At 44.5% G+C, this 19,255-nt stretch overlaps 1 protein-coding gene across 3 annotated transcripts; it reads left to right on the top strand.

Annotated features, from left to right (window-relative positions):
- Nucleotides 1-585: 585 nt before the first annotated feature.
- IL20RB (interleukin 20 receptor subunit beta) lies at nt 586-18,952 on the top strand. Of its 3 annotated transcripts, none has more exons than XM_026107695.2 (7): nt 659-842; nt 5,175-5,301; nt 6,082-6,272; nt 10,954-11,078; nt 14,572-14,722; nt 15,029-15,174; nt 15,346-15,703. In XM_026107695.2, the coding sequence occupies exons 1-7, from the start codon at nt 776-778 to the stop codon at nt 15,469-15,471; spliced, it is 933 nt and encodes a 310-aa protein (XP_025963480.2). In that variant the 5' UTR covers nt 659-775; the 3' UTR covers nt 15,472-15,703. The 3 variants fall into 3 exon arrangements, with proteins under 3 accessions (XP_064376678.1, XP_025963480.2, XP_025963481.2); XM_026107696.2 differs by having other exon boundaries at nt 684-748; nt 15,346-18,952; XM_064520608.1 differs by lacking the exon at nt 5,175-5,301 and having other exon boundaries at nt 586-748; nt 15,346-18,952.
- The last annotated feature ends 303 nt before the right edge of the window (nt 18,953-19,255 follow it).

Here is a 19,255-nt window from a genome sequence, read left to right as displayed (position 1 = left end):
GCAGCAGCCTTGGAGCTGGCAAGCGATTTTATGTTTCTGAGCTGTTCTCCGAGCTGCTTTTACGAGCGCGCGGCCGGCTGAGTAGCCTGCCTCTGCTGAAGAAGCGAGATGGAGAGCAACAGACCTTTGAAGATTCGAAAACCTTGGGAATCACATGCCTGCATCAATTCAGATCTGAAAACAAAATGCCTCCTCAACACACACCCAGCACACCTGCCTTCAAAATAACATTTGAAGATAAACTAGAGCATGAACACCCTTCTGCCTGCGCAGAGGCATGCCGTCCTTCACCCGTCCTTTGTGCAAGGTCTGAGGCCACAGGTGTGCTTTGGCAATACTGGGGAGCTTTCCTGGTGCTGAGGTGTCTGGAAGCACCAGGATTTAGCCAGCTTGGGGTCTGAGCAGAAAACTGAGCATTTACAGCTATATAAACAATGTGGAAATGAATGAATACTGTTTCCTCTTTATGACTTCATTTAATACATATAATTGCTCAACCAGTGAAACAGGGTTATGCTGTCTAGTTGAGCAGTTGCACAGACGTGTAAAGCAATACTGGAATCAAATTACCCCGGCACTCCCTGACTACACCCTTACAAACAATGCATATGTGTCTTCAGCATCGGCGCAGCTGGGCGCAGGAGCAGTGTTTGCAATACTCCCCTCGAGTCCCCGCTTCACTCGTGTCATGGCTAGCTCAGACAGGGCTCCCTGTCCAGGAAGGGGAAATTCAGAGCTGCGCAACAAGGTACGAATGTGAGAAAAGGCGACAAGTATGAGCAAAATGTCCCTAAAGCTCATCTCCTTCTTCCTCTGCGTTCTCATTGCACCTAGTCTCACAGGTAAATGGTTAAAATATCTCCAGCTGACTGAAGTCAGAAGTGCAAGGGGTTGGGGGAACAAAAAGTGTTTCTTCCTTTCTTTAAACCTGCGTATACAAACTTAAGCACAATAGTGCAAGATCAAGTGGTCTTGACTTTCAATTCTTTGTCTAAAATTAATACTAGAATAAGCAAATGAGAAGGAGAATCCATAAATTCTGTATTCTACGAGTCAACTCTGAAATCTAAAGGAAAATTTTGGTTTTAAGGAAATGAACTTACTAATACTGTATTTGCCTCTGTTTTTTTGCTGTTCTCGGAGAAGCTGAACTTGCAATTCCTCTTTAAAAGCTTATCTCATCAAACGCAGGGGATTCCCTACCTGTGGCGTGGATGGAGGGTTGGAAAGGAAGGTTTATAAAGTGTTAGCTATTGGCTCAAAAATATTCACTGATAGTCTCTGCCCTGGGAGGAGGTTGTGCATTTTGCAGTCTGCTTCTCCAAGTAAATGCTAGGCTCCAACATATCTAGAAGGTGTCTGTCTTTAGGGGGTCCTGACTATATTTCACTGTTTTTGAGATAGTCAGTCTTCTGGAAGGAAAACATCACTTGCTGTTGTGCTCAGTTATGTCTTTCTAAATGTGCCATCTTAGCTCCTGAATTCAGGTTGTGTCTTGCTCCTTTTTGTTCTCTGCTTCAGAAAAAATAATTTTATAGCTTCTTTGGCCAGCAAAACATTTTAAATGGATTGTTTATAGTTCTTAGTTGACTCAGCTTCAAGTCAAATGTTCTCTGAAAATTTATTCTGTGGAATGGGGAAGATTGTGACAAATATATTTTGAAAGATGACAAAAACAGGCAACTATTCTTTAAAGAAATCTGGTTTAATTTTACTGTATTTGTGTTTAATAAGGCCTGGCTAACTGTGTGATGTTTCTGCACAGGAGCCGCGTTACTCAGGTAGTGACCATCAGCCTTGCTCAGAACTGATGTTCATCCAACCTTGTCTTCCACACTGACAGACCATGGGAGAGAAAGATGGGATAGCTTTCCACCTGGCGTTCTCCCATTCCATTGACCTTGACCTGAAACACGAAGATTTATGTCTCCTAGTCTCCTTCATTAGAGCAAAGAGCATTTTACGATTGAAGGTTTATGTCTGGAACAGACCATGTTATTGCCCAGAGCAGACATCCAGTTAGATCACAGTATGGTTCCTGTCTAGCCTGGGAATCTGGGCTTTGTATCCAGGGTTCTGGGAAGACAAAGGGGCAAGCTGGTATATGCTAGGGTCTTGCCTTAGGTAGTCAGTGCGTGCAGGTGGAACATGGGGTGGAGTGCTCCCAGAGCCTTCAAGTTAAAGGTGGCCAAAGAAACTGATTAGCATCATTTGCTATTATCATCTTAAAGGGTATGCTTCTAGGATTTCAACAGGTATGGCCTTTCATTTTCACTGGGCTTACAAAGAAATTCCTTTAGCTTTTTGGGGTGTTATAGACACATACCTACTCTATTTTCTTGTTGCCAATATTTGGAGTTCAGGATTGCCTTGTCAAATACTCCCTTGCTGAAATTTCCTCAAAAGCAGAGAAGCAGACCATGCCCTAAGATACAAGATGCTGATGACAGTGCTATCCTCCTGATTAGAAAGAAGAGAATAAATGGTGCAATGCTGAGAAGTTAAAAGACAACAATGTTTGTTAACACAGCACTAAGGAGGCGATTCTTAGCCTTGCATAAACAGTTTTAAGGGGCACACCAGAAAAAGCATAGACAAGGAAAACCACTTCCAACACTACACAAAAGTGCTCCTGAACCCATCGGTTCTTCTTGCATTGTTGAGCCCCTGAAAGAAGAGGCTATTATAGACAGAGAGATAATTCATTTTTTATGGCGTCCTTTACATTTAACAGTAAGTAGTGGTGATAAGTGGAAGTAGCAGTAACTAGTGATGAAGTAGAAGTGATGAAATACTAGCATGTTTTACATTCACAGAGAAGAAAGGGTATCAAAAACTACCCCAGAGCCATGGAAATTTATCAGTGGAATTTTTAAGCACTTTAAACTGAAAAGTTAGAAAGTCAAATATACTGGACTTGAATCCGGAAGCTGCTTACTTCTATTGTAGAGATTCCTTAACACAAAGAGAAGAAAAAGAGTATCTACATGATAAAAGCAAAGTTCAAGAGAAATCACCACCATTGTAAATTGAAACCCATTTTTAGTGTAACAAATTAAATGGAATATATTCCTGATAGGGTAGGAGGTAAAAAATGGTACTTAGAGAAAATCTGGAAATTTCTTTCTTTTCTTTGAAATCACTGGTCTGTAATTGTAAGAGGCAGTATCCTGGCTTGAACAGTGAAGGTTTTGTCTATTGCTTGTGAATCCAAAATTGTATGGAAGTGGCAGACAGCACTGGGGTAACAGTCCTGGTCCTGCCTGTTCTCTTGGTCCAGTTGTCTCCTGCACTTTGATTGTGTCTTTTCCCTTTAAAATGCATGGGCCAGAGTTAACGGAGTATTTTAGTACTGAACCAATGCATTTCGCTATTTATAATCAGTGCCTTCCCTGTGTAAATGGCAAAGGATTGCATTGGTTTATAGACAATTTAATTAAGATAGAGTTCAGTACTGTTGAATACAAAAACATATATATACCAAAAGATCCTGAAGTCAAGGACTGGAAAATTAAGAAACATGTTAGTGCAAGTCACCTCTGTTCAGACCCGGAACATCATTTCGTGTGCATGAGTCATGTGGAAAAAAGAGTGTCTGGTCATGTAACGAAAGTTTATTACATAATCCACACGCTTATGGCTGTTGTCTCCCAAAATTGATCTGGGACCCAAGAGCTCATGGAAAAGTACTGACAAATGACCTTGGTGTTAAGAACTTTCGAGAGCTGAACAAGGGACCAAGTGGGTATTTGAGTGCCTTGATAATAGTATTGATCCCAACCAGACAGAAATGAGAGAACTGCTAATAAGGCAGACAGTGACTGTTCTGCTGTCTAAATGGCAAGGAAGAAAACAACTCATCCCAGAGATCTCTGAAGCTCAGTTTAAAAAGCAATTGAACATTATGTCGACAGATCCATGTCAAAGAATCATAGGAGTTGGATCAAGTGTCTCCAGAACATTAATGATTTTATGAGGACATGAATATGAGGGATATTCTAAGGAAAGAAAGATGACAGGCATCGTACCAATCCTTTGAAAAAATAATCACTATGAAAATACTGATCATGGGCCCCTCAACCTAGATTTGATCCTGGGTAGGACAACTGACATTAACTGGTTAACTCTGTCAAGATAGCTTAAAAGAAGGCACCTTATTTTAATGCCAGCTAGGGATTAATGGAGGCTGGACCTTGTTAAGTGAAATGGGCATGATCTTTTTAAAGTTTGAATGCTAAAGGTAATAATCTTGTTGCAACAGACATATATTATGCTTGAGCAGTTACCTTATTCCCAGGAGAGTGTTGAAGTGACCACTGCTATGCCAGGTTGGTAGAAACCCCTCCATTCCTCTCTTCCTCCATCTCAATGGTCCTTTGTACCTTGGGAACTGTTCCCTGGTGAGCAGAAAGAACGTAATTTTCTCAGGACCAGAAAGTGGCAGAACAGATAGAAGGCAGTTCCCACAGTGTAGAGAATGCTTGCCTGGGGAATCCTGCCTTCTGCACTCTTCTCCCCAAACTACTAATAATTTTTCATTAAGATGTCATAGGATAAAATCCATAAACCACACTGTAGGCACCATCCCAAACCTAGGAGTCCCTAATCCCAGAGAGTAACATAATAGCTTCAGTCATAATTCACTGATTAAGTTTATCCAAGAGACCATTAAGAAGTACTTTGATTACAGTCTACAAGCACTTACATTATTAGAATCCTGCAATAGGAAAAAATCTGTACTTGAGCCAGGGTGATCTTCTACAGAGCCTAGTCAAGCTTGGAAAGAAATTGCACATTTTTAACCAGGAGGTAAATGGTCCATCAGAAGAACAATTTATAGTGCACAATAGAGTATCTCTTTTACTTGACTTCATTAAATAAGATTAGATGGCTTTCTAAAAGCTTGACCTTTGCACATTGTTTTACTGATACAATGAAAAAGTGTGAAATAATGGAAATCCATGCTTTACCTTTCTGTAAGCAGTGCCAGCCAAACTGCTCTGTCATTTGCTCTTTGGTTGTCATTTCCTCCTCTTTGTAAAATACATCCAAACACTGAGGTCACAGCAAAGAAATGAGCAGTATGCATTTCTAGTGCAAAACACAGTTTTGCAGAATTCATCTAAGCTTACATTCTTATACCTTCTTTTTCTTTCTTTTGCTGGGAATTTTAGATGAAGATGCTTTGCTGCCAGCACCTCAGAATATCTCTATTATTTCTACCAACATGAAACATTTCTTAACTTGGAGTCCTGTGACCATCCAAGGAGAAACTGTGAGATACTCCGTTGAGTTTCAGGGGTAACTTCCAGCTACTTTTTTTCTTCTTTGCTCTTTGAACTGTTTAGTTAGACTTAAAAGCCTGCATTGCTTATATGTCTTGAACACTGCTCAGTTCACAGGTTTAAGAGAAGTTTGATATTCCATCATTGTTAATCACAAGTGGAAAAAGAACCACTTTTTGGTCTAATTCTGAGATCATTCTGAGGTCATGCCTTATCAATAGCTGATTGTTAATAAATACTTCAGTAATCCACCATGTGCATTAAGCCCATACATGAAAGCTGTCTCTGACCAAAGAACTCAAAAGCTAAGAAGATAAGCAATAGGTTACTTAGGGTAGGAAAGAGAAAGTATTTGAGATTTATTCAGTGATAATCTTTTAATCATTTTACAGACACAAATATCTCTTACGAAAATGTAGGCAGCTTCTGGTGCATTTTGAGCTATGGCTTGGATCACAACATGGCTTCTTTGGGACTCTGGTTGACCAAGGATAACCAAGTCAAGTGAGGGGACAGGATCTGGTGCATCAACACTGGGCCGAATATTCCCACTTCCCACAGTAACATGCTGCACTTGGCTCATGGACAAGCCTGTTCAGGAGATTATCTCTAGAAAATGTCTAGAGCACACCTATGTTGGATTCATACACTCCTGGTACTCCAGGCCCACCGAATCCCTGTACTGGTCTTGTCTGGAAAGAACTCGCGAGCAGTCTTAGTCCAGGTCGTAGGAGATATCATGGAGATATCCCCTATCACTGTCTTTGTTGCCTATCTGCTCTTTTCCTCTCCTCAGGGAGTATGAACGAGAGTATGCCAATGAGAGCTGGATCCCCATCTGTGAGTGTTCACTCATCACAGCCACAGTGTGTAACATCACAGAGGATATCTCAGCCACTGTGCCCTATAACCTGCGTGTGAGGGCAGACGTTGGCGCTCGAAGATCAGAGTGGGGCACCCTGAAAGGTTTCTTCAATCGCATCACAAGTAAGCCCTGCTATTTGGGTTATGCTACATCATTTCTGTTGATTTGTCAGAGTGCTTTGTTCAGTGTTGAGTGATTGCACATGTGCATGTCTGCACAGTGTGCATGTGACATGAAGCCTATAAATGCACAGAGCGTGTCCTACACGCTCAGTTTCTCTCATGTCAAGTTGGGACATTTCACTCAGACAGCCACACTGTGTTCTTGGATATGAGCTTCCTCCTGAGACAGGACAATATTTCCCAGGGCTTTAAGTTTAAGGGCTTCAAAGAAAGGTGGGAACACCCTAGGCATTTCTCCTGTCAGGTTGACCAGTCTTGCTCCTGACTCCAATCAGGCTTGCTATCGATGCTCATCTAGAGTCTCTTCTGAGGAAGAAACAAAAAAACTCACACAACCGTGGGTCCAGGATCTATTCCTAGGGAAACTCTTTCTCTAGAAAACAGCCACATCTTCCTCTGCCTGCCTCATGCTGTCCCAGAAATCTAGCTCCCTTCTTGACATGATTTCCTCCTCCTATGTTATCAGATATATGAAGCGACCTCAAAAGAGGAGAGAAAAACAGAAGTCACGGTATTGCCGCAATCCTAACAATGCAGGCTGTTTTCTCCATACCTGTCCATCTCTTACAAAGTTGATCCTTGGGTTGAGCTGGTCCTCATGTTCGCATGTAAAATCATTGTACTGTCTAGTTCCAGTGTTTCTCTGGAATCATTACGTCCTCCCTCTGCCTTGCCATCAACTGCTTTCAGCAATAAAAACCTCTCCTGAGGTCACTGTTAGTGGGCAGTTCTCAGTCTGGGATGGGCAGCAGTCACCAGCTTTAGCTAGGGATGAAAATGCCTGTTCAAGGCCAAAGTGGACCCCATCTGAAACCTTCATGGGTCATTGGAAGTTACCTACTAATTCATGAGGGAGCAGTCCTCAGTCATATAGAGCCCTTAGTCAAAGCAGTGCCATCAGAAATGCTACATAAGATGGTGAGTATGTCTGCTGGTGTGGAACTGTTTCCCTAGAGGGCAGTTTTAATGAATAATCTTTTCCTTTTCCAATTGCTATGGTAGCATGGAGTTGAGCCACAGACCAGACTGTCAAGCAGAGATAGGGAAAGGATATTCCTTAGCTTGGCCCTCTTCATGGATGAGGACAGCAACTTTCTCATTCTCCTTCCCCCTCATTCTCCCTCTTTTCCCAATGAGCTTTCAGAAGGGGACTGTCTTTTTGCCTAAGGGATAAACCATAATTTTGACATAGATGGAAGCCACAGAGGGCATGAGGTCCTTCCCTAGATGCTATGAAATAGGAGACTACCATGCTGGTGATTACAGTCATCTTAAGTCCTGGACTATTCATTCATTGGTAGCTGTGCTGCTTTACTCTCCGTGACTTCAATCAGAATTCCCTGTAAAGCACATGATTTAAAAGCCAGCTGATATAGTAGGAAAATCTGTCTTTTCATCGTGTCTCATCTGGCAGAGTGGATTTTATGACAAGTGGTCATGAAGGACCCTAGCCAGGCTTCTGAAGGCTCCTACAGCTTAGATCAGAGATGTAACAGACTCCACCATTGGGGGACCTTGCAACTTTTCGTTGCAAATTATCAGCTCCTAGTAATGGGCTACAGACACCAGTTCTTCAAATGATTCTCGGTTTTAGAATAGCCCCATAGAACTGGCACTGGCTGGAGCTGAGGGGGTTTGGTATCTTGCTTTTCTCTGCAAGCAGTTCTGTATCATCAACAGCAGGTCACTGTATACCTGCAAGGCACAGCATTGCTGAAAAACAAGCAGCAGATTGTGGAAGAACTTCCATACAGGAAGTTCTGTCTCCCAACTGCTGAAGCCATTAACACCTTTAAAGACTTGAATGGTAGCTTTGAGCAGCTCTCATTCTGGTCACCAAAAGAAAGCTGGTATGTTGCACATATGTGCATCAGTGTCCCAGCTCCTCATCACTCAAGCTGTTCACCAGCTCAGGCTCACAACCCATTTCCTTCAGCTTGTGTCCTCCTTACCTCTGCTGTAGTCTGATCCTAACTCTACATGGCAACCTCAGCCTTAAGTCAGCACTGAGGAACATGTGTGTCATGGTTAAGCACTTTCTTTCCTGACTGGAATTTCAGTCCTCCCCTCATTTTGAGAGCAGGCTATCCAGAATCCACTCGGCTTAGAACTATAGCAAACTTGGATCCTAGTTACTAGGTGGGATCTCAGACAGGAGAATCTCTAGGTCATGTTCAGGCTTGTTTTCAGTAAGAGCACATCTCAGTGCCTAGGGCTGCTTCTGAACACAGGGAGAACCACAGAAAGGGAAGACCCCACCGCACCACTGAATGTGGCCAAACAGGTCCACAGCAGTGTAATAGCTGTTGTCAGCCGTGCCACACACCCAATAGGCACCTTGAATAGCAGGCACACTTTGCCTGTATATTTCAATGAGTCAAAACCTTTGAGGGAGACTCACTTGTCCGTTCATTTTCATGGTAGAGACCTCCAGCAAAGATAGCCTGATGGATTCTGCACATTGTGTCCAGACCCATTTGTGAGATCTGCTGAGTGACCACTTGGAGTTACCTCTACACCTTTCCCCAGTGCTAAGCCATCACTGAGGCTTCCTGCTACAGTGAAATACTTGACAGCATAATGCTGTAGTCACTGTCTTAGAGACCTCCATACGTTCCTTTGGCTAAGCTATGAAAGTTCAGAGGATATGGCTTGCAGTCAGGTGCAATGCAAATGGGTATACATGGACAGACATCTGAAGGAGAAAAAAGTCAGTGCAAGTTTTTATAGATGTATTGTCCCCTATGCATATTTACTGCTCCCTTTCCTTTGTGCGCTTTGGTGTCTCTTTGGAAATATGGCATGCTGACACTGGCGGGTACTAAGGAACTCAAGGCACAGCCCACAAGTTATACTGCACTGTATATTTAGCCCATGGAGAGACAGGACATCAGCATAACCCACAGTACTTCTAGACCAAAAAAAGCCCTCTAGTCTCAAAGCCTTAAGTGTACAGAAAAAACATTTCAAAGAGCTTTCTAAAAATAATAATTTTGTCAATATTACTTCCTCATTTATCAACACTCAGATAGCTACTTGGTAGCCAGGATGCCAGCACAGGAACTAGATATTAAATGCTCCTGTTTGGCGACTATTTGCATCTTGCAATGACCAGTTGTTAGTACATCAGGCCAATTTTTTCAAAAACTCAAAATGGCATTATCACTTTTTTTGAGGGATCATCATGTTAATCAGATTCAATTTAAAAGTAGGAAATAGTTCTCCTGGTCTCCCATTTGTTGAATACTCATTGTGAACATACTTTTTGTTTTCATATTCCTCAATATTAATGTTAATTCACCAGACCTAAGAGTAAATCCTATTAAGTACTTCTTGTCTGTATGTTCTTTCCATACATTGCTCTCCTTCCTTTGTTGAAAACAAGAAGGTTGAAGCCAGTTTCGCTATGACAGAATGGCATGAAATGGCATAGATAAGTATATTAGTGCAAATATCTCTGTACTGCCCTGATTCCCAATTCACAAATGTACACTGTGTAGTTTAATCCTGACCATTTCCATAATATTCCTCACAGCATAATCCCAGACTGTTCCAAACTTTGAATATTAAAGTAAGCATGAAGCAAGTCATGCATACAGTGACAAAAACAGAAGTCACAGATGGTCAGCAGACCGGTTCTGTCCAAAATCATGCAGACATCGGAAAGAAATCCAGGATTCATGTGAACTGAATGAATTCAGCTGGATTCCTTAAGCCAGCTCATTAAGAATACACACAATAGCAATACTATGGAGATTTTTGTAACTTTTGACCTTAAGTGAGCCTCAGGCCTTTAACAAGTCACCACAGGGGCTCAGAGCTGTGTGGGCGAGACATGTGAGGCGCTGTCAAGCTCTTAGCCTCCCCAGTTCTGTGCAAGATCAGCAGCCTGAAAATCCTCAGCTTGTTCAGTGAGCAGAGCACACCACCAAATATCCTCCTGCTGTAAGGAGGCTCATTTCTCCTTCTGACAGGCAGATTTAGAGCAGCTCTCAGCTGCAGGAAACTTTGGAAAAATGTAAACCAGAAACTGGTTGCATAGCTTCCCCCACGCCCAAACCCCTTTCCCAGAGTTCTCCTTTCTCAGACAGGAACATTGAACTCTGCTTGTCCTTGAGGCTTGTGTTGCTTTCTCCTTCATCTTTGAGTTATTGCCAAAATTCCCATGAAGGAACAGCAGTTTTCACAGCTCCTACTCTGTCTTAGTGCTAAGCTAACATCCAGAGCGGAACTGCCCTGATCCAGTGTCCCAGCTTCTGGTGGCCCAACTGGTTCTGCTACTGTAGTTCACATGGGACCCTTGGGCCAGACACTTCCCTCCACTGGAGGAAATTCAAAACCTTTCAAGTCTGAGCAGTGCAACTATTGCCAAACATCACAATGCAGTCATGATCCTCCTCCTGCTCAGTACCTAGACATACTGGGAAGAAGGCAGAGAAATTTCTGCCCCACTGGAGCAATTAGCTGTTATTTCAGATCGATACGTTACTTTGCTCATGGTGGCAGCTGAAGGACAGCTATGGCAAGGAGCTTCCCTTCCCAGCTAGGAAAAGGAAGGTTTTTTTTTTTTTTTTTAAGAGTTGTCTCTGGCATGATAATGGTGCTCTCTCTGTGTTGGCAGCTTACCTGACCCCACCTCTGATGAAGATCATAGCAGACGGGTATCATTTACTAGTGGAGCTGGAAGACATGGGGCCTGCCTTTCAGTTCTGTATTCTCTATTGGAAGAAGGGCCAGGAGAGTAGGGTGAGTTTTATCCTTGGGTTTTGGGTGAGGATGGAGACTCCACATAACTTAGAGTGAGACCACACAGATGTTGTCCAGGGGCTGTTTTCTATTCTATGCTGCAACAAGTGGATCGTGCCAGTCACTGCCATGTGAGGCTGGAGGACATGCACAGTCAGTGTCCACAGTATTCCTCTGCACACACCAGTGTGTTCTCATTCCTGTGGAGAAGCCTGTCTGCTCTTTCCACATTGTCTTCTTGGAACAGCAATCCCACAGGGAACCTCAACAGTTAAAATAAACCAAAACAGAAGTCATGGACTGAAGGTGCTTATGCTGACTTAGAGTATCCTTTGGTTTACTTGGACCTAGATTAAGGTATCACATTGGAGGTGCTGACAAAGGTTTCTCAGGAGACTCTTGTAAAATACAACTCTTCAATGAGAATGAGCTGTAATGTACTTACTTAGAGTACTGCTGGGTAATAATAAAAACTGACAATTTGCATTCCATTCAGGTACTTCTGTTTTTACTAGACACCAAGAATTTTTCTCTTGGGAACTTCATGTTTCTATGGCACCTAAGAACAAAAGTATAAATTCAGCCATATCAAATCAGATGACAGGTCTATTCAATCTAGTATTTTCTTTCTTCCAGTGGCTAATGGAGATGGCCAGGGAAACAAACAAGAACAGGATCTGTGTACTTAGTTAGTATTAGTTTCTCAAGCTTCAGAGACACACAGCTGCAGGGAATTCCCCAAACAGAACTGGTGCCTTTAATGTTCTGGTTTTGAAGCCATGTAAACTTAGCATGTACAGATTCCTGCAGTAAGGAGTTCTGCAGCTTAAATGTTGTGCCACCTAAATCTTAATTTAGAAAAGAGGAAGTTATTCCCCATTCACTTTCCCCACGACACTGGTAATTGTGTTGGCTCTCTCTTTCCAAGCCAAGGACTCCTAGCTTATTTGCCTGTACCCCATGGGAGCCCTTCTATCCTTCCAGTTCTTCTTGCCCTACTTCTGTGCCTTTACCAAGGTGGAAAGGGACTGTGCCTGCACAGTTCAAGGTGCAGGAGCATTATGGATTTGTACCACAGAACAAAATAAGTCTTCATGCTCTTTTCTTATCCCAGCAGTTGTTGACATTTGTGACCACCACAGAGCTGACACTTTTATAAAACTTCTTGTTTAAACCTCAAACTCCTGTTCCTGACTGGGATGCACCACTGATGTCCGTTGAGCATGCATAAATGAGGGAAAAAAATTCCTGTGACCATCACCTCACATTTATCTGTGCTGAATGTCATTTATCATTTTGTTATAAGGTCCTCCTGCAGTTACTCACAGTTGGCTGCCACCTTTAGTACTCTGATGTGTTTTTTAATATCATTGGCCTATATCAGTCTTCATCCCTCTAGATCAGCTGTAATATTTTGGTGAGCACAGATCCACATGGGTCTCCACCATAACCTCCTAAAGCATACCCTTTGTATCCTATATTTTAGCTAGCAATTTAACCATACAAAAGGCTTCCTTCTGTCAGGGAGCAGCAAGAAGCAGGCCTATTCCCTAAGGACAGGCAAGCCAGCAACCAAGGGGGAATCCAGCACATGCAATGCCCTCTTAGTAGGGTGCAGACCTACAGGGTCTGACCACAGCAGGCAGAAACATGCTCATAACAGGATCCATCAACCACCCCAGAGAAGGCAAGCAATGAACAAGGCCCAGGGTCCATCCAGGGAGCCCAGTCAGGAGCCAGAGGATTCAGGGCCCAGAGACAGGACTGGAGACAAAGCTGCAATGTACTTGCCAGGGGTCCATCCAGGAGACCAGCCATCTACAGCATAGGTCCAAGGTCCATCCAGAAGACAGGACTGGAGACCACTGCTCCTGTGGCACAGCTCAGGGAGAGAGTGAAGGCTCTGGCCTGAGCTTAAATAGGGTTTCTGGGCCATGGGCAGAGTGGTGGTGGTAGTGCAGCAGCCCCGCTGGGGCTGGTCAGGGCAATCACAGTCTCATCAGTGCATATAGGGCCCTGATGCCTCCTTATCCCAATGGTTGTTAGCTTAATAGCCTTTTGAAAGGGGCTTTCTTGACAACCTTTTGGAAATCCAAGTAAACCATACTGACCAGGTGTCTCCTGTCCATGGGCTTTAGAAGCAATCCTATAGGCTTGTAGCTGACTTCCATTTACAAATACATATTAGCTTTGTCCCAATATGTGATATTTGTCCCCATGAACATTAATTCCAGACTTCTGAATACTTTCTATCAACTGGACTGTCATAAATATCAGTTTTACTGTTCAGTACTTGTCTGGATGTCTCCTGGGATCCTTTAATTTTTTTTTAATAAATGTCACATTTGAAACTCCTAATTTCAGTTTTTTCAAGAGGTTATACACCCCAACTAGTAACTGACCTGATTTTGTCCTTGAAGTCTTTTCAAACCCATGGACCTCAAGATCACCCTCTGTGGAGGAGGGTATTTTGATGGAGAGAAGGGCTTGCTCTTCCAGGAGGGCCCTGCTGTCTGGTTGGTAGTGTCTGCATGCAAGTGATGCTGAAAGCTCATGAGGTCTGCTGTGAGCATAGGCTTTGCATCTGCGACACAGAAAGAATTAGGAGCGACTGGCTAAGTGTTACCTCTGCTCCCTTCATGACTGGGCAGACTAGAAACAGCAACTTCATCTTGCTAGCAGTTAATGGAGTCCTTTTTATTACAGGATAACCATGTTCCAATGTTCATACACTGCTTATGGTGTACTAGAGTGTGTTACAGTCACATGCCAGATTCTGAGGGGCGGGAGTGAGGGAGTGTGTATAGGGACATCATCCGCGTGAAAGAAGCTCCCTTATACTTCCCTCCCAGCCTGTCAGGAACCAGATGTGTGAAGAAAGTACAAATGAGGGACAGAGAAAATATACACTGCTGTGGGACACTGCAGCATTGTACAGATGAACAAATGGAGAGGCTTCAAACCCTACAGCAGCAGGACACTGGGAGTGCAAAACCTGATGTGGTACTGAGATCCATCTGCTGCTCTCACTTGCTTCTCCTTAGCCCATCCCTTCCCCTCTTTGCGCTGCAAAATCGCAGAAAGGCTTCAGTACCCCTAGAACAGCAGCACTGGTAGCATGGGCAAGATGTTGGCATCCCAAAAGAAACTCTGATCCCAGACCAATCATCCAGCCCTTTCACCAGAGGAGTAGGTCATGGTCTAATATTGCGGCCCAACACCATCATGAAGCCTCTTTGGTTCAGGGTTCTTTCCTTCCATCCCCTCCTACCCTTCCAGACAAGTGTGGTCTCTTTGCTCTACCACGCCTTCTTGCCTGCTGCTTTTCCTTTCTCTTCTTTTATTCACACAATCTGCTCTGACATCTGCTGCTCCCATTTTTTTCCTATCTTTTCTCCTAGTAATGTCTAGGCTAGCATTGGTGGTGGGACCCCTGTACTCAATTGGACCCTTACCCTAAGTTCTGATGCTCTTTCTCCCGGGCCTGTTGCAGATGCAGCAGAAGATGGTGAAAGAGATCAGCTCCACGCTTCACCTGGACACCATGGAGGCAGGAACTGACTACTGTGTAAAAGCTCAGACGTATGTAGAGGCCATCAACAGAAGCAGCAACTTCAGCCAGATGCAGTGTGTGAGGGCACAAGGTAACAGCCAGCTTTCCCTTCTGTTCCCCCAATGTCGTCACATCAAGCAGGACATCCCAGCAGCTCAGCTCTCTTCTTTTTGCTTCCACCTAATGTCTCCTGTCTTGTTTGCAAGAGCACTGCCCCATTCATTCCTTGGGGGTGGTAAAAAATGTGCACTGACACTGACGTCCTTCCCTGGTGTGTGCGCAGTGAATCTCACCAGCGTGAGAGGGAAGAGCAGTCCCAGAGGGATCAGTCTGACAGCATTGGGTGGTTTTTCCTCACAGATTCTCTGAGAAGTTTTTCTCCTTCTGTTGTCTCTAGGTGACAGATCCATGTGGCTTGTTACTGCCCTCATCTCCTCTGCCAGCTTTGCTGTGGCTGTTTTGACCCTGCCTTTCCTTGCCTGGAAAACAAGTAAAATCTTTCAGTATTCCTGCTGCCCCTTTGTTGTCCTGCCAGACACACTGGTAACTTTTTTGATTTGCCTGTTGCTACCAGGGGGCTGGGTCCTGAGCACCAGGTCCTGGGCAGTTGTGGCAGGCAAGGTGGGAGGAGCAGTTTGGGGGGGGCAGGTAGAAGACAGACAGACAAGCTTGCCAGTCTGAGAGTGTTTGAATATGAGTGCACTTGTTTTACAGAAAGTGTCAGAGCCCTCCAGGCAGCTGATACTGTGTGCGAGTGAAGAAGCTGAACACTGTGATCTGATGGTGCACGTGATGCCCTCAGAAGAGGTTCTCCGACTGTGGATTCAAGAAACACTTTAGAACAGATCAGAACAAAAACCTGATACTGTGGAAACACATCTTCTAAACAGGTCTGGCAGATTGCGCCCCAGCAGTTTTCCTCACGGTACCAACAAGTAATGTCTGTTTCCTTTGCGTCTAAAATATGCTGAAAACTAAAGGTGTTGTGAGCATGTGGTCTTGGTTGCTACTCTTGTCCTGTTTGTAACATCTTCATCCATCAACAAAAGCAAGTAAAGGCTACAGATGACAACTGCTAGTTTCTGTACTTTCCCTTCATGTCCGCAATGATGACCAGACATGTTCTGAGTGTCCTCACTGGTAAAGATGGGTATTAGGATCTTTTGTCCCTTGTCTGAGGACACATATCCTGAGCTTTCCCACTCATCCCAAAAGGGGATGATATGAGGGAGGCTGGGGAGATGTGAGTGGAAATGATAGCTTTGAAACAATGGCTTTGTTGGAGTAGGAAATAGCTTCATATTTTCCTAAGATTACTGGGTAGTTATTACAGAATATCACTCTGACATGTAGGAAATGCATCTGCTGATAGCCCTGTGGGAGGGAGTATGGAAAGACTACTCAGCTGAGGAGTCAGCAATGCAAGCTGGATCTATCTGTGCCTCTTTAGATGTTCCCTCCCTCACTATAGTGAACACAGAGATGGGAACTGATGGGAACTGGACTTCTTGAGGCCACTAGTGTATGTTAGGGTTGCATCTGTGCCCCACTATCGTGCCATTTTTCTTCTTATGTCCTTTAATGGTGAAAAAGAATTCATAGAGCATTCATTAGTTTTTATGTTTTGGGATAGTGTCAGCTGCTAGTGAAGTCATTCGTGTAATTAGTTACTGGCTGAGAAAAAAATTGTTTGACTGTGATTCAGTTTTGGTAAGAAAACTTATTTTTGTCCTTCTGTCCACATTTAATTTCTGAAATTTGGAACCTCAACCATCTCCTTGTCCTACTCACTAACCCCCATGCCTCCCTGCTCAGAAGGAGCAAGCCTCTTTCTGGGCTCTAAACAGGCTCCTGCTGCCACCGGAGGATGATCCCTACCAAGAAGTTGAAGCAGTGCTCTGCAGGAGGAAGGTGCCGTGAGACATCACAATTTTCACTCCATTAACAGCCTTCTAGGCCAAGGACCCAGCCAAACTCTAAGTATAGCCTTCATTTACCCTTACCTTGATTGGAGAGAGGCAGAAAACAGCCACTCCACCCATCTTAGGTACCATCTCCCACAGGTATTGTCTCTGTGGGCACCTACTGCATCTGCCAGAGAAGTCCTGCATGGTTGTTTTGGCAGCCCTTGAAACAATGTCAGCTTTAGGGGCTGTGGCCCCCAGGACCCCAGCACAGGGCTGCTGATGCCCTGTGCAAGTTGTCCCGGCACCCCTTTCCTCACTGCAGGGTTGGTTCTGGCTACCTTGCTCCTGCAGCCTATGTGGCACTGAGCGACTTCGCTGTGCATGTGCCAGGCCTTGTTTAAATCAGAAGAAAGGACATCTGTTATCTTATTTCCCCTCCACCTCTCTCCTCACATCGATGGTCCCAAGGCAGTGCCCACCCTTCGATGCCTGGGATTTCACCAGAGCACTAAATGTATAGCCCAGTCCCTTACTCCCAAACCACTTCAGCCTCAGTATTTTTGCCGCAAAAGGTTGTTGCAATTTACTTGGGCTTTTAAAGAAATAAAGTTGCCGTGAGATAAGCGGTAAGAGCTTCTTACATGGCTATCGCTGGAATGAAGGGAGGAAAATGCTGTTAGGGCTTCAGGCAGATGCCCAGGCCTTGGCCTGAGGTTACGCTCTCTGAAAAGGAGGTGGAAAATTCCTGAACATGACATGAGAACTTGCTGGATGTGACAGGCAGCAGTGTACGGCACTAAGAAAAATTACAGACAGCATGAAGGATGGCTGCATTTCACCAGTGCTTAAGGGGGAGTGATGTGAGAAAGAGTCAAACATCACAGACAGTTGCAGGGACCATTGGGCACCTTTTGCAGAGCAGAGCCTTGCATGGCCAGCAGCACTGGCCATACCATATGGGTCTGAGTTCATGTAGGCAGTGGTATCAGCATCACTAAATTTGCGGTTGGATTTAGCAAAACATAGGACCAATGGGGAAAGATAATTAGGGGAGGGAGAGGGCAGAGAAAGGGAGGCTCAAGAAATGGGAAAAGAGATAAAAGAGCATGCAAATCATGTGGTCAGGGCTGTCCGGGGTGCCTGCAGCACAGCCCTGGGGTTGATCACCGCAGCTAAAGCAGGACAATAAATCAGACCTTCTGTTCTGGCCATGCTGTGTGCAAGGCACAGCTGCTCCTGCAGCCAGGGTGGGCAGTAGGCAGGGTGCTTACCCTGGCTAGCAGGCGAACACCCAGACGGATGGGTCGGGTGTCCCTGCTTCACTGCGTCAGTGCTGTTCCAGGCCTGACAGCATCCTTGTTTTCCACATATCCGAACATCCTCCTAATGCACGAGGTCTGAAAAGAAGAAGAAAAACTCTTGCCAAGTACAAATAAGATACAATTGTTCTGCATATGCAGCAATTATGTTTGTCACTTGGAAGAACAGTCATTTAGTACTGTGGAGCAGAAAACAGTGTTAGCGGGACATGAAAAGACTTTGGGCTGAAAAGCTTTTCTTAAAGCTATCGGTGGATCTAATGAAATCTGACAGATCTCTCCCTTACAGAATGTGCCTTTTTAAAGAATTTCATTCTCGCAATCTTGCGTCAGGCCACCAGGTGTCAACAAAGCTCTGTGAAAAGACTGTGTGACTCTGGACTCTGTTGTCACCTCTGTGGTCTCCGGCAGAGGCAGTTCACCTTCACCTCTGCGGTTAGTTGGGAAATAGCCTGTTGCAGACACTCATGGCAGGGTGGTCCCAGACAAGGAGAGGATCTGGGACTGAAGAGGGGAAGATCATGTGCATGGGCTGGTATGACAATACTGCGGGGCCTGCTGGGGTGGCTGCAGTGGAGGGCAGCTGGGGGAGGGCTGATCCTGGCAGCAGGCAGCGGAGGGCGGTGGTAGGGTCAGGGGGACAGTCAGCACATGAGCACACTCCAGCCCGGGGCTGGAGCTGAACATCCCCTTGGAAGGCCTTGCCCAGTGCTTGGGTTTTCAAAACATAGTTCCCCATCATGGAGGTCTTCAGGGTAGAGCTGGTTTAGGGAGCTCCTGCACCTCTCATCCCCCACTGATGTGGATGAGCTCAGTGTCTTGGTTTCTAGCGTGTCTCACGAGGATGTTCCCACAGGGGGACCCTCCAGTTTCTTGTCCCTTCCACGCTCAGAAGTGACTGTCGGTCTGAAAAGCCTTAACCATTCCCTCTCCTTTCCTATGACTTGGTTGCATTGTAGCAGTAGCAGCAATTTTTGAGGGAAACAGAGGAAGGCAGGGAAAGAAAAGGCTTGTTAATTTGAATGTGAATAGATCTTTATACATAATTTTAATGAAACTTTTCCAGAAGCATTAAAATAAAATATTAAACACGGAGCATGTGTTTCTTTCTCACTTTCGGTGACAGATTTTACGACGTTCCTCATTGCTAATAAAAGGACTAAACTGTTGTACAAAGCTGCCAGGACAATGTTAAACACAAGAAACAACTGAAAAAAATTCTTAAAATAGCAAGATGGAAGAGAAGTGCTTATGTGCTGCTCTCAGCTTAGCAAGGCCCTATTCAATTTGCATCAGGATATTCTGGTTTGTGTCTGTAGAGGCTTGAGACCAAATCTGAGATGCTGACTGAAAGTCCCTGGAAAGCTCCCCGCTGTGTTGTATGTGCTGTGTTTTGTT

Source organism: Dromaius novaehollandiae, chromosome 14, assembly GCF_036370855.1.
Source record: "Dromaius novaehollandiae isolate bDroNov1 chromosome 14, bDroNov1.hap1, whole genome shotgun sequence".
NCBI classification, from domain to species: Eukaryota; Metazoa; Chordata; class Aves; order Casuariiformes; family Dromaiidae; genus Dromaius; species Dromaius novaehollandiae.
Note: the sequence above shows the minus strand (reverse complement) of the source record. Positions and strands in the feature narration are given on the sequence as shown.